The 15,212-nt window shown below is 39.4% G+C and overlaps 1 protein-coding gene across 1 annotated transcript; it reads left to right on the top strand.

Moving 5' to 3' along the window:
- Nucleotides 1–106: 106 nt before the first annotated feature.
- ankrd33bb (ankyrin repeat domain 33Bb) lies at nt 107–14,415 on the top strand. Its single transcript, XM_085389370.1, has 5 exons — nt 107–601; nt 6,524–6,653; nt 12,178–12,318; nt 12,468–12,631; nt 12,746–14,415. Exons 1-5 carry the CDS (start codon nt 107–109, stop codon nt 13,400–13,402), a joined length of 1,587 nt encoding a protein of 528 aa, XP_085245496.1. The 3' UTR covers nt 13,403–14,415.
- The last annotated feature ends 797 nt before the right edge of the window (nt 14,416–15,212 follow it).

Raw genomic sequence — 15,212 nt, 5'->3', positions numbered from 1 at the left:
TCATATTTCAGAGAGCCAATGGACTCCAAGGTAATTGAGAATTCCTAGACTTCTTCTGGCTCCCACAAGGATTTTCGAAGAGTGTTTTCGACGGAGGAGGATTTAAATGGTGCTAATAACGGAGGAACAAGGTAAAGGTTCAAAGGTTCAAGAGAATGGAGTGGCTGGAGGAGTCAGAATTAGTAAGACTGAGTATAGAACCAATAAAGTGGATATGGATATTCCTGTCATGTCCATCACCAAGGCTGGCAAAGACGACGATGAGAGCGAGGAATCAAGCGAGGCAGATAATGAGGAACTTGAAATCGATTACACTCGAAATTACTGGGAGGATGAGGATGATATCTACCAGGAATTTGAAGAGTTGGACTTTGAGACCTTGCCCGATCGCTCAGACACACAGAGCATTGCCTCAGATGACTCCTTCTATCCCCTCGACAATTCAGTCACCTCTCACATGCGCTACTCGTTTAGCTCTGACAGTCCAGAGCCCATCTCCTTCTTCAAGGCCTGCTGCAACAACAATGCCGTCATTGTCAAGATCATGATCAGACAAGGAGTGACTGAAGAGGAAGTGAAGGAGACGGACAGAAACAGAAGAGTTGGTATCTGTGCATTTATTAGAATAATGTCTTTGACAAAGTCTCACGCACCTTTTTATTCATAAATAATGTTTTTTTTATGAAAAAATTAATAGCAGTACAAATGGAAAACTGCGCTGCTGTCTTTCAACGTCATTAGTACAGTTGTGTTCATAAATACCTTTGCTTCTGTACATGTAATGTGTCAGTAGGTCTTACCTTGGTCTCGACTTAACTTTACGAACAATAACAAAACCATATTAAGGTAGACTGCTTGATTTAAAAAAAAAAAAAGCATCTATTAAAAGTGCCTGGGTGGCTATCAGCACATAGTCTTCAAAACAACATATAAGAATATGCTTACAAGATATGCGATGACTCGTGACAGCTGTGCAGCACTGAGGTTACGGTCATAATTCAGTTGTATACAGATATGATAGAACTTTGACAAACATTTATGCAAGCACACCATTCACTGTGTCAGATTACACACCTCAAGCAATTTTAAATTTAAATAATTTGAAAGTGCAAAACAAAATATTACACACCTGTGATTTTCTTATGACACCCTTTATGCCTGCTTTGAGTAAAAGAATGCTATCATCATCCTGCTCTATCACTGATATCTGGTTTTTCTGTCAGGTCAGCTGAGCATGGTCTAGCTCTTAAAACCCAGTAAGACACTGAAGGTCAGATCCTAAAGGAGGTTCAGAGCAGTTAGTTAAGCCTTCAGTGACAGATGGGCCAGTGCAGTTACCGTGTCACAATGCAGCTTGCCAACCTTGCCCAACCTTTTAAAGGCAGAGGTGTGGACTCGAGTCACATGACTTGGACTCGAGTCAGACTCGAGTCATTAATTTTATGACTTTAGACTTGACTTGAAAAAATGTTCTAAGACTTGTGACTTGACTTGGACTTTTACACCAATGACTTGGGACTTGAATTGGACTTGAACCGGTTTACTTGAAAAGACTTGATATTTTACCCCAAATATAAAATTTAACATGCATATTATATAGAGATTGAAAATGTGACGTCATTCACGGGTAGAACCGCAAAGGATTCTGGGAACTCGTGGCAAGCGGTACTAGCGCACGCAGGCTTTCAATTAAAATCAGTTATACAGCGATAAAAAGAAACACAAAAATGTCAAGAAGCCGTTGTATTATTAACTGCAATAGCATGACAGCCACGGGAAGCCGACGGGTAAAGAGATCGGTTGTTATCGGATTACGTCGTTGAAGAGAAATTGTTCAAGCCATGTTTCCGAAGTAACAAAGGCGACTGGATTGCAGCCATTCAAAGATCAAATATAACGTCCCAGAACCCTCCAGCTCACAGGTTAGTCTGCTCCAAGCATTTACACGAAGGTCAGTGTTTTGTAGTAGTTAATACGTCATTTTCATAACATAATTAGTGATATAGGTTACAAGCAAGTCTGGCGCTGAACAGAAATTGTCGCGCTATGCTCCTTTATTTATTGTGTTTATTGTGCATAAATAGTGAATTGTCCTGACACAATATTGCGTTTCGCTTCTGTTATTATGGTACATTGACAAAAACATATACTTTTATTCACAGGATAAAACAGGTTTTTTGTATCACTAATTGCCCAGTACGATTACAGCATACAGTATTATTGTCACTGCTACATTTCTGTGATGCTACCAGAAATTATTTCCACTACTAATTAATTACCATTGAGCTCAAAGGTCCTATTAATAAACGTTTAACGAATGTGTATTTATGACGACAATTTGTGAGACTGGTAAACTTATGATATGTACGATGGTCTTTACTTTCTACACGGTGCATTTCAAGGTCCTGTACCCATCCGTCGGTAAACTGTACCTGGGCTTGTTGCAGTGACCTGAAGTTACTAAACTTCATGAGTGTGTGCACTCACTCCAAGAACCGTATAATTATAAATATGCATATAAATATGCTAAGATGAGATAGCTGACTTCATCTAACTAGCAAATGTTGTCCAGGCTACGTTGGTGATACAGTTTGTTTTTTTTTATGTGTATGATATTTTTGTCATGCAATTTTAAAGCCAGTCCTACAAGCGCATCCAAGAATAACATGCAGCTTATCTCAGAACTGTCGGTGAAAATTATTCTTGGAGCTAGGTTTAATTGAGCTGCATTTTAAAGAGGTGCAATTTCACAATTTGTGTATATTTTCTAAGTTCACTATTTTGTCATGAAATACCATGAAATAACCATGAAATTTATACCTTTTCATTCTTGATAGATGTCTGACTTTTAGTTTAAGTTCTTGCCAATATCTCACCTACAGGTGAGGTGAGGATCTTTTTTTAAACCCGGTTACTGTCTCTTGGTCATTTTTAGACATCCCACTTCCAGTGAATCACTTCCACTTTACACCACAATTACTTCAGTTTCTTTGATTTTCTTTGTTGTTTTAGTGGCCAATGCTCGCACAGACCTGTGAATTTAGAACAACTAATTCACAAACACATGCTAAATGGTAAGAACCATAGAGACCGCAATGTTGTTGTTTTCCATATTCAGATGAAAAGGTGGAGTGCTAATTTCACCTGTTTGCTTAGCAAGCTGCACACACATATTGGCTAATTAGTGCAAAGACCCTGCCTAACTACACAGACACAAACTACTACTGCACAAACTACAGTACTAGTAGGCGATTTGACCAGCTGCACTTGTGACACTTATTTTAAGTATAACATCTGCTACATTTATTTTCCATATGGTTTGTCTTACGTGCTTTCAATAGCCTTTCTTGTGAAAATAAAAGAGTAATGCTTATTTTGTTCTATTAAGAAGAAGCCTAATTGTTAAAATTATTGAGTTTCAACAGTCCTTTCTACTTGTGCTTGTCAGTTTTAGTTTATTGTGTTGAAGTTTATTGTGTTATTTATCACATAATTTTGTGACTTCAGTCAAAGGAGGTGAGGCCCAGCAGGCAGGAATGGTTCCAGTTGCCATTGTTGGCAGCTGGAACCATTTCAGCTGCCAACACTGCTGCCAAACTTTAGTCAAAGTCTGAGTCAAAAATCTAACTCTAGTTTCCAGTTGGTTAAAAAAAATCTCTTTGTGTACCAGGCTGTTACACAAAGGCACATTTACAGCACATTAATGCTTTAAAGTTGGACATTTTATAACATGGTAGTCAATGGGATAGCTCACTTTGAATCCAGCTGCAGTTGACCACTAAAGGAAGCACAGTTCTTGGCACTTTTGGCACGTTTTTGTTCTTAACAAAGTTAAGAAAGCTGTGTTTTATTGTTAATCTGAAGATAAATTTGAAAGTGAACTTATTTCTGAACATTTCTGCACACTGGGTAGAAGATTCTGTATGTTCTGTTGAGCTGGAACACACAGTGGAGAGTAGTTCTGGATTAATGTGAAGTCCTTAGGGTCGCCTTGATTATGAATGTGTTGTCATGGGTGTTGCTATCAAATTGGCTGACATCATCTCTATCAACAGCTTGCTTTTTTACCAAAACTTTTTTACCAGCCGTTTGAAAAACGATTACCCAATGCCCTTTAGATCTGCTGTCTCTATGGGAAATTCTTCTTGGAATCACAACACTGTGGGGTCAACCCACTAACTGTTTGCACTCTTTGTGAAGCACAAAAGACCCAATTATTGGCATATGACTGCAAACTGGATGTCATCTTTAATATGTGTTGTGTTGGAAGCAGACTGGCCAGAGACTGCAGCAGAAACCTCAAAACCCATCTCAGTCTTCCTGTGCATTTACCAGCAGCGTGCCCAATTCATAAACTTTGGCATTTTCTAACAAAAGCAAACTGAAAATGTGTGCACACTACAAATGGATAAAGAAAGCAATGACCAGTGGATTTTGTTTTTCTTTGTACAGGTAAGACATATTTACAAGGAAAAATCACTCATTCTGATTCTAGATCCTTAAATTTTTAAATAAAAAATCATGCAAATCTAAACCTCTTTGGGTTTTGTACTGTTAATCAGAGAAAAACAAATTTAAATGAGACCAATAATCAAGGACATGTTTTGTGAATAATCAACACCAAAAATAATAGTTGCAATCTTAATAGTTTAACTTCATGGCACTGCTATTGTCTTAAAGTTGAATAACTGCCATTACTTGCCTTGCAATCAAGTTCTGGTTGAGCAATAAAAGCTTCTTCTAAAGCAAAAACATGTATAATATTTTTTCATTGTTGTACTACACGATTTGGGAAGACTGGTGTGCACAAAATGTCTTGTTGTCTTGACTGGACACAAACTACTATTACATGTGGTGAAACAGTACAGCTAACCCCCCCCCCCCCCCCCCCCCCCAAACCCATCTCCATAGAGACTGTGTCAGCTCCCAAAAAGACAAAAAAACAAACTAAAAACCAGCAACAAACAACTTAAACATAAACAATTACAAAGAAAGAACAATACAGTATCCACATCTGAACCAAAGAGTAAAACAGTGAAATGTAGATTATTAAATATTAGGTCTCTCTCCTCTGTTAGTACATGACTTAATAATTGATCAACAAATCGATCTACTCTGCCTTACAGAAACCTGGTTGCAGCAGGATGATTATGTTAGCTTAAATGAATCAACACCCCTGAGACATTCTAACTACCAGAAATCTCGAAGCACAGGCCGAGGGGGCGGTGTGGCAGCAATTTTTCACACCAGCCTATTAATTAACGAAAGACCAAGACAGACTTTTAATTCATTTGAAAGCCTGATGCTTAGCCTTGTCCACCCCAGCTGTAAAACTCAGAAACCAGTCTTACTTGTTATCATCTATCGTCCACCTGGGCCTTACACAGAGTTTCTGTCTGATTTCTCAGACTTTATATCTAATTTAGTTCTCAGCTCAGATAAAATAATTATTGTGGGTGATTTTAACATCCATGTAGATGCTAAAAATGACAGCCTCAACATGGCATTTAATCTGTTATTAGACTCAATTGGCTTCTCTCAAAATGTAAAAGAACCCACCCACCACTTTAATCACACTCTAGATCTTGTTTTGACATATGGCATAGAAACTGAACATTTGACAGTGTTTCCTGAAAACCCTCTCCTGTCTGATCATTTCCTGATAGCATTTACATTTACAATAATTGATTACACAGAAGTGGAGAGTAGACTTTATCAAAGTAGATGTCTTTCTGAAAGCGCTGTAACTAAGTTTAAGAATATAATCCACCCACTGTGATCATCTTCAATGACCTGTACCAACATAGAGCAGAGCAGCTATCTGAACGCTACTCCAACAGAGGTCGATTATCTTGTTAATAATTTTAACAATAACAATAATTTTACCTCCTCACAGTTTTTCCTTCCCACTGTCACCAAAGTGCTTGCCCATAGGGGGTCATATGATTGTTGGGTTTTTCTCTTTATCTATGAAGCGCCTTGAGGCAACTTTTGTTGTGATTTGGCGCTATATAAATAAAATTGAATTGAATTGAATTAATGTATGTTCATTGCATGAATGCACGCACACACAGTATTGACTACACTAACACTAATGTCATCTACAAACTGAACCTGCAGTGTGCCACTTTGCTGACCAGATACACTAAACGATTTAACAGCAATGACCTTTTAAAACAAATGCAAATCTGCTCAAAGCAACTTTGTTTAGAGCAAAAAAAGATTGTCCAGCCCGAAACCTTTACCAGTGTGTTCCCACTCACTGTGACAAAAACAAAACAGAACACCACCTTGTTATTCACATGTAAGCGGGCAGACCAGTAAGATTTATTTTTTTATGGCAATCACCACATTGCTTTTTGTCCTGGAGGTGAACATTTTTATAGAGCCATAAAAAGAGAATATAACAACAAGCTTCACTGTAAATAAGAATGATTTTGTGTGTGTGTGTGTTTTAGGAGCTGAAATAAATCACAGAAAAAGAAAACGTTGGATGCCAAGGCGTTTTGTTTTTGTGTTTCAGTCTGGCTTGATTGTGGCGTGCTATAACGGCTATGTGGATGTGGTCATCGCTCTTTCTCAATGCCCGTATCTGGATGTTAACTGGCAGGACAACGAGGGGAACACCGCTCTTATAACTGCAGCTCAAGCAGGTAACCCCCCCCCCCCCCCCCCCCCCCCCCCCCAGGCCTTTGAATCAAATCCCACCACAGTCCATACTTGCACACATGTTTTAAAAACAGAGGTTTTGAAACTGAGTATACTTTTGAAATTTAACAGTCTAATCGTTTAAATTCTTTCTTGTTATTCTTTTACAGAATGTTTCTTGTTATGACAGCTTGCAAATGATTTTTTTCTTGAAATAATAACAAATATTTCATCTTATATATCTTAAATTGTTCTTGTTTTTCTAAGAACAGTCAAAGTTACTCAGATCATACAATGTTTAGTAAAAATGTGATAACAAGTTTCTTCTATATGTTATTTAAAAAGCTGTGTGGCTGATTTGTATGTTTTAGATACAAAACTCCAACAGTAACATAAACAGTCAGATAATGAAGTAAAATATAAAATACATAATGCCGCTTAATGTATGCACATGCTAATATGTTGAGCTGTAAGTTTGGTATGTGTTCCAGTGAAGGCTGGACTCTCTCTGCACTCCAATGTACGCTGCTCCTTTGTGGAAGAGCTACAGAGAGAGCAGTGTGCAGAAACTCACTGAAGCATATAATGATGGATTTAGGCTGAATCTCAAGTTGCAAAGGTGGAGCAGTGCAAGCCAAATGTTTGTTAGTGTTGGAGTTCCTACCTGTCATGCTATATTTCACAATCTGATGCACAGTTGTATGTGTAGCGTAAAGAACTCCAGAATGTAATTTGCATGTATGCATTTTATTTGCTCGTGTGTGTCTTTAATAAAGTGAAATCAACTGAACTATAGTGATAGAACAATAGAGAGGGACATAAGAGGGAAGTAAAAGTCAAGCAGGCTTCATATGCTACTTAAGTACTCCATCTATTTGCTTCCGCTTATCCTTTTTCAGGGTCGCGGGGGGCGCTGAAGCCTATCCCAGCTGTCAAGCACTGTTTGTTAGGCGTGGTACACCCTGGACAGGTCGCCAGTCTGTCACAGGGCTAACACACAGAGACAGACTACTTAAGTACAGTATAGTGTAAACGTACTTAGTCACATTCCAGCTTCCTCAATAAACTGAGTTGATCAGCTTTTTAACGAAAAATACTGGTAACTTAATTAAAGGTAATTAATATTTTTAATTAACGCCAATATTAGGTTTATAAGGTATAAGGACATAGATGGTTTCTGATGGATTAATGGTTCTATTTATATTGTTTATTAACTATGTTCTGATACAAGATGAAGCAATCACATCGTGTGTGTGCGCGCGCATGTGTTCCTGTCAAGCTATCTTTGTGAGGCCTGAAATCTGCATTCTACTATACTTGTGAGAACCAACAGTCACTTGTGAGGACACACACACCGGTCCTCACAAATTTGAAGGCCTTTTTGAGGCTCAAAATGTGGTTTTGGTGTCAGGGTTACAATTAGGTTATGGTTAGGTTTAGGGTAAGGGGCTAGGGAAAGCATTATGTCAATGAAGGTCCTCACTAAGATAGCTGAACGGGATTTTGTGTGTGTGTGTGTGTGTGTGTGTGTGTGTGTGTGTGTGTGTGTGTGTGTGTGTGTGTGTGTGTGTGTGTGTGTGTGTGTGTGTGTGTGTAAGTAAAAGCCCTCCATGGTAATCACATTCTATATGTCATTGATACATCTTATAGAATGTGATGACGTCACAGCTCCAGAGCTGTGTTTTCTCCACAAACACGACTTCAGTTATGTTACAGATTGCTAATGTTGATCTGTAACTGTGATTTTCTTCCAACCTTGCAAATGTTCCATCAACAAATGCAGAAAAACATGCAACTCTGTGAAGCCCAAAGATCCCAGAATACGTTGGAAAGTCTTTCCGATGAAACCTTTTGGTTTAAATTGAAAGACGTGACCACCTACGGCCATCTTAAGACGGAAATTTACACAGTGGGTAACTGGATCCCAAAATTCTGGGAGGATGAAAAATCATCTGTGCCACAGATAGAGCAGATAGTTTTTGAAGAACATTTCTGGACCATCATGGTAAACGAAGTCCTGTGTGCCCACATCCAACACGAAGCCTTCAAGGTGGCTGATCTGATCAGGAGAGAATGTGAGAGTCGAAAGAAGCCAGCAAGACAAAAGAAGAATGAAAAACCAGCCAAGCTGCGCCAAAGGACAACTTCTTGTCCGTTCTGAAAAATTTTGAAGAGCACGCTCACCTCCAGAAGGAAGCAAATAAAGTGGCTGAGCTGATTAACCCTCCTGCCATCCTTTAAAAAACTCACACCCATCACCCTAGGGACCATTCTCAGCCATAAAAAGACCATATATCCATATTTTATTCCACTTTAAATTAGCCAACCTTGTAAAACTACTTCTCCCTGAAATATTCATGTAAAGTTTTAATTATATTTTCGTTGTTTTAACCCTTCAAATCCCAGTGTTATTACATGAGCGCCCTGTGTTATAAGCCCCAAAAACCAAAAAACGAAACTAAATATTTCCACAAAAAACCAGTTGAAGTAATATGTGATTGTCATTATAAGTAGGCCTTTAGATGGACCAAAGATTGGCACCAACATACATTTTGACCTGCCATTATTTTTTTTGCATTTTTTTTGCAATTTAAAAATTAAAACTTCAAGGCCCTGAGTCTTCATTGACATCCAAGAAAAGAAGAAAAAATAAAATCATATGATGATAATTTGGGGTTGAAAAATAGCGTTTATAATGGAAGTCAATGGGCAGAAAATGGTCCCCAGGGTGATGGGTGTGGGGATTTCTGCTGCTCAGCCATTTTAGGCTGATTTAAGGAATTCACACTGGAATATTAACATTGACAGGTAAAAACTATCCTGTGGCAAGTTTGGTTATATTCCACTGAACACAGTGGAAATGGCAGCCATTTAACACATAGCAGTGGCACAAAAAGGTCCCAAGAAGGCAGGAAGGTTAAGAAAAGGGACAATCTTTTGTGCATCCGTGTTGGTATGAAGACTGTAATTAAGTTACGTTTCAAAGCTCATTTTTATTTCTCCATGACATCAACAAGCATCTGAAATGTAGTGGGCAAACTGCAACTTGCAAAGGCCATCACTGATAAAGGTATCATAAATGTGCTTCAGTTAGCTAATGGACATGACTAAATTCAGTTTCCTTTTTTACTGCAACATCTTCATTTGCAGCTTTCTTGTGTGTCTAAATGAAAAGCATGAGATCAGGTGAATTTATAAACTTGGGTTGTCCATGCAGTATGTGTTGATTCATTATCACAAAAACAAAAGGCAAATTACAAGAAGCTATATTTGGCTTAAACTCTACATAAAGGCACACAAAGTCTGTTTACTTCAGTTCATCACTGTGTAGTCATGCAGTGATGGACTATGTAAATACTCCCTTCCACACATTTTAATTATTATTATTTTTTTAATATGGAGATCTGTAAACCCTCAAAAGCCAAATATTTAATTGAAATACTAACCGAAGCAGGTGATTACGTACTGAAGGCATGAGTGGCATCACGTGCCGCTTTTATTTAAAATGTTTCTTTTAAGTTTGTTTCCAGGGTAACTTGCCGATTTCAGCAGCTTATTCATTGGGAGACCAATCCACGGCCTGGAAGCGTGTTTGGGATGATTGTCACACTGCAAAATGAAGCTGTTGAAAGTCAGATACTTTCCTTATAGTACTGTGCAGTGAAACAAAATCTGACAAGATCCTCACCAGCACTGGCTGAAATGCTCCCATCACACCATCACAGAGCGTCAGACACTCCCTGTTACTCCTCTGTTCACAATGCTGACAATGATTTGAACCCAAATTTTTAAGTTTGACTTCATCTCTCCATAAAACCTGTTGCTGCTGATTTTCAGTCCAAAGAAAAACTCATCAGAAAGACGACAGAACTATTGCTTGAGACCACTTTAAACGTGACAAGAACGTCTGGTTCCTTAGAAGCAAAACAGAAAGAAATGGGGGGTGGCTCAAGACTTTTGCACAGCTCTATATGGTGGAAGAAAATCTACCGCATAGAAATGAGTCACACCGATTTTAATAGATCCAAATTATGATTTGTGTTGTATAATGGGGTCTGGTGGTTCCCATTGCAAGAATCACCGTTATTTGCTCACATTAATCCGTACCATCATAAGTAATTTCATAGTGATGCAGCCACATGTATCAGACATGGCGCCCTGGCCTCTTATCTGCTAACAATGATGAATGGCTCACTGCAGCCAGTGATGAATAGCTGTAGGCTGCTCTTCATTTTCTGCTTCATTAAAAAAGTATCGATCCTTTTTCACACAAAAATCTTCAGCAGCACCTCAGACGACTCAGGCGACCACCACCACACACTGCACCATCACAAAAGTGCTTCCTGACCCTTTACTAAACTCTAGACTTAGTTTGGGAATCAAGGCAGTAATGAATTTATGTCCAGCCCAATGCTAAAACTGTATCTCACATCCTTAGCCTTAGCCTGGTTTTGCTCATTTAGGAATGTTGCAGCCGATTGCTCTGGATTTCTAAGAAAATATATTTTAAAAAAAAATTATAATTACTACATCCTGATCTTAATGCACACTAAACAGTTTTGCTTGATGACTCAGTGCTAACCAATCTGACAGGGGTTTTGGCATTATTTGGGGTTTGTAGCACTAGTGTGATTTCATCCTGCAAAAAAAAAAAACAAGTGAAAAGGATACGCAAAGTAATGACATTAAAGATGAAAGTGTGTAAGTGTTTTAAAAATAATAAGATCATAACTAAGATTTTTTTAAAAATATGTGTAACACAAATGTGATACACATATTTTTAGATTCTGCATGGCAACACTTTTCAAAGTGCTGTCTCAAATAAACCTGAAAGAAACGATTCAGATGTTAGAATGAGTAGCTTTAGTGTTGTTTTTTTAATTAAAATGCTTTCACATTAAATCATGTTATCAGATAATGCTAGCAACCCTGGTTAACAAGTTGCATCCATACACTGTATGGGAGCAACACACATAAATAAACAAATAAAATATAATTTTACTCACCAAAACAGGAGCGCAAACTTCAACAGCACCACAAAAAGATCTGATTTAATGACTGGAATTAGCAGAAGTGAGGCCCTGCAGGAGCACCTGCCTGTGTTGGCACACCTGTCATAGCAGTCATGCTGCAAACTTTAAGACCAAACAAAGTCATGAAAGGTGAATTATAAAAAAGATTCAGGTTCGGCACATTTGTTATGGAGGAGGAAATTTGCTCTGGACTGAAAGTGATTTTTCTCTCAGGCAGTAAACGTGCTATTTTCATTGATGACGTTGGGCGTTTCAACACTGGAGCCTATGGGGAACGACTCACTTTTGAAGCCAGACTCAAGTGGCCACTAGAGAAAACGCAGTTCTTTTGACATTTTAGAAATGGCTTCATGTTTCAGCCACTGGAGACTGCAACTTAATGTCCACTGTGTTTTCAGAAAAATGTCATCGAAGTATCGTAGAAAGAAGAAGGAGAAAGCGGCTGCTGGAATATACAAATGCAATCCTTTCATAACATGTGTTTTTTCTTGTGCAGGTCATGCCATCATTTCCAACTACCTACTAAACTACTTTCCTGGTCTGGACATCGAGAGGAGGAACTGTCACGGTTTCACAGCTTTGATGAAGGCTGCCATGCAGGGCCGGGCTGAGTGTGTTAGATCGATCATGTTGGCAGGTATATAAATGCAATAAAGATCATGAAAGCCTCAACACCGAGGGAACAAAGAAAACATTTCTAAAAATTATTGTGATTTTCAAAACACCCCCCCCCCCCCCCCCCCCCCCCCCCCACACACACACACACACACACACATATCCATACAGGAGGTGATATCCAGGCTCGGGACTTTGGCCGGAAAATGACACCCAAGGAGTGGGCGCTCTTCACCGGTCGGTATGAAACAGCCCGCCTGATGAGTCGGCTGATGTCCAACCCTTGTCCTGAGCAGTTCTGTGACTCCTTCTCCCTGGAGTGGCCACTGCTGGAGGTTAATACACGTTTCTTAATTTTGGATCAACTGTTGAAGGCACCGCATTTAAAATATAATCCAATTTTCAAGTTAAATGTTTCTTTTTTAAATGAACTATTTGGTCTTCTACAGGAGTTGGTGGCCCAGGCCCAAGAGCCAAAGACCTGTAAGCAGCGTTTGATCAACCTTCTTTCCTGCTGCCCTTATAGATTTTACATCAACAACAAGGTAAAACCTATGGAAGATGGTGTCCTTGAACACATGGTCCGGATCACCACGGGACTGTCCAGTCCGCTTATCGCCACAGCTTGCCGCACGGTGTGCCCGAGCAGCCCGCCGTGCATCGGAAAACGTCGTCACGCGGTGCAAGAGATTCTAAAGAGGCAACGTCTGGCGGAGCTGAAGCGCTTGGGCCCAGAGAGGCTAAACAACTACAAGAAACTTTTCCAGAACTCACGGATCCTCCTCATCCCCAGGGAGAAGGATCGGAGGGCCAGTCTCCAGCCTCAGCTGCTAAACAACATGGCAGCGGCGTCCACAGTGGCCATAAGACGAGCCAGCCTGCTGCCACTCCATATGCTGAGGAGAAGCAGTGTGAGGCCGGGCCTAGTGGTTCCCAAGGTGAGGCTCTGCAAGGCCCCAGCTCCAAGCTACAAACCAGAAAAACTCAGAAGGAACAGTAACCAGAACCAGCTCCAGATACCCAAGTGGGATTATAAAATGAAGAAAATAGGGAGGATGCAGGAGGAGGAGCGGCAACGACTGCTACCCCTGATTAGGAGAAGATGAAGGACCAAAGAAAGCTAAAGGAGACGTGACTTACTGTAGCTTCAAAGTGCTCAGTGTAAATCTCGACATGGCTCTCAAAATGCATATTCTTGCAGAAAAAGACACTTTGTAGACCAAACTGCTCATCGTCTTCTTTGTTAGGGCTTCCTGCAATGTTGCCTTTTTTTCTACTTGAAACCACTCTTACTTTTCAAGGTGCACTTTGTGCTGGAATGTGGCAGATATGGGAGCACAAGAAAAATATCATGTACATGTAACATAATATCTCTTATTTGTATGTCTGTTGGTATGCTGACAACATTCATTGTGTATTATTATGCATTCTATGGAATGTGGCAGAGAGTGGTGAGATGCTTATTCAAAAAAAGGAAAACATCACACATTACTCATTACTTTTCTTAAAAGTAACACAGTACTTAATTACTCATCATAGAAAGTAATCTGTGGACACTAACGGTTACATTACTTACATGTTACTCTATAATAAGTCCTGAAATGCACTGTCACATTAACTATAAACCTGAGGCTACAGTCCCACACACTGACACAAATCCCTATCCTGATGAGGGCACAGCGTTAGCTTTAAACACAAAACCTACAACAAAACACAAAAACGAAATCAGGACAAAGAGAATTTAAAGGGATTATAGAAAAAACCCTCATCACTGCCTTTATTACCTATCTAAACCCAGGCTCTATCTGCTGGGGTGGGCTCTTCATCCGCCCAGCTATACCCCTCAGCTAGCTATTCGCTAGCTTTGTGTTAGCAATGGCATGCTATCTATGCAGATGCCCCTGAAGAGCTAATGTTGTGTTAGCAGTATAACACACGTGTCTGTCCTGAATGCAGTTTGCACTTTGCAGTTTTGTTCTCTCGTGCAATAAAAATAAAAGTTGTAGACCTTTTTTTAAATTTTCCTCCTCCCTTAACTGAAATGAGCGGATTACAGTGCAAGTGCACATCAGGACGAAGTCATAATTGATAGTTTTTTTTCCTTCTACCTGCCCATTGTGCACATAATTTAGGAACCTTTGTAACTCATGTAATGAGTTCATGATATGATTGCTCAGTTTAGTCCAATAACGTGTTACATTACTGTGTTATTTAAAAATGTAATGGGATAACAGTTACGTGTTACTTTGGAATGGGTTAACACCCAACACCATAACCCACCTATAGGCAAAAACCACACACTGCTGACCTTGTTGCTTGAAAACAATCCAGGTTTAACACACCAGCCATTGTTAATGGTTGACCTTCTAAGGTCTAAGCCATCATACGTAGGAACCCTAAATCTACCCTAACTCTGTATTTTGGAGAAAGCCAATATAGACTTTTTTCACTTGGGAATTACAAGCAATATATTAATACCAAAAATGGCACATTCTGATTTTCTAGGGTTAGTGCTCGGTTAAAGCTGGGGATGGTGTAGATAACATCATATTTAGAGGATTAAGCACACTGAAGGTTGTAAGATAAGACAGAAGTGAGATTATATCACAGGACAGAATGGTTTGGATGGAGACAAAGAACAGCAACGGGATGAGAGGTGTAAGAGAGGAATGCAGACATACAGAAATCATAGAGACACTATAGGGTCTGTTTTGAAGCCTCATGTCTCATATTTCATCTTGGTATTTTGACCGATGAGCGAGGGGTGATTCTGGCTGAGAACCGAGAGACCCTGTATGCTCACATGACAGCAACTTATCAAACAGAACATTTGGACATCATATTCTACTCAAGGGGATCAAAACTGAGACTCTAATCTTACCAGGAAAGGGTGTTTTGGGGTCATAGATTACTTTA

Source organism: Rhamphochromis longiceps, linkage group LG18 (assembly GCF_057381845.1).
Source record: "Rhamphochromis longiceps isolate RC_006_pf linkage group LG18, R_longiceps_female_GT1.1, whole genome shotgun sequence".
Lineage (NCBI taxonomy): Eukaryota > Metazoa > Chordata > Actinopteri > Cichliformes > Cichlidae > Rhamphochromis > Rhamphochromis longiceps.
This window is presented reverse-complemented; position numbering and strand designations above follow the sequence as displayed.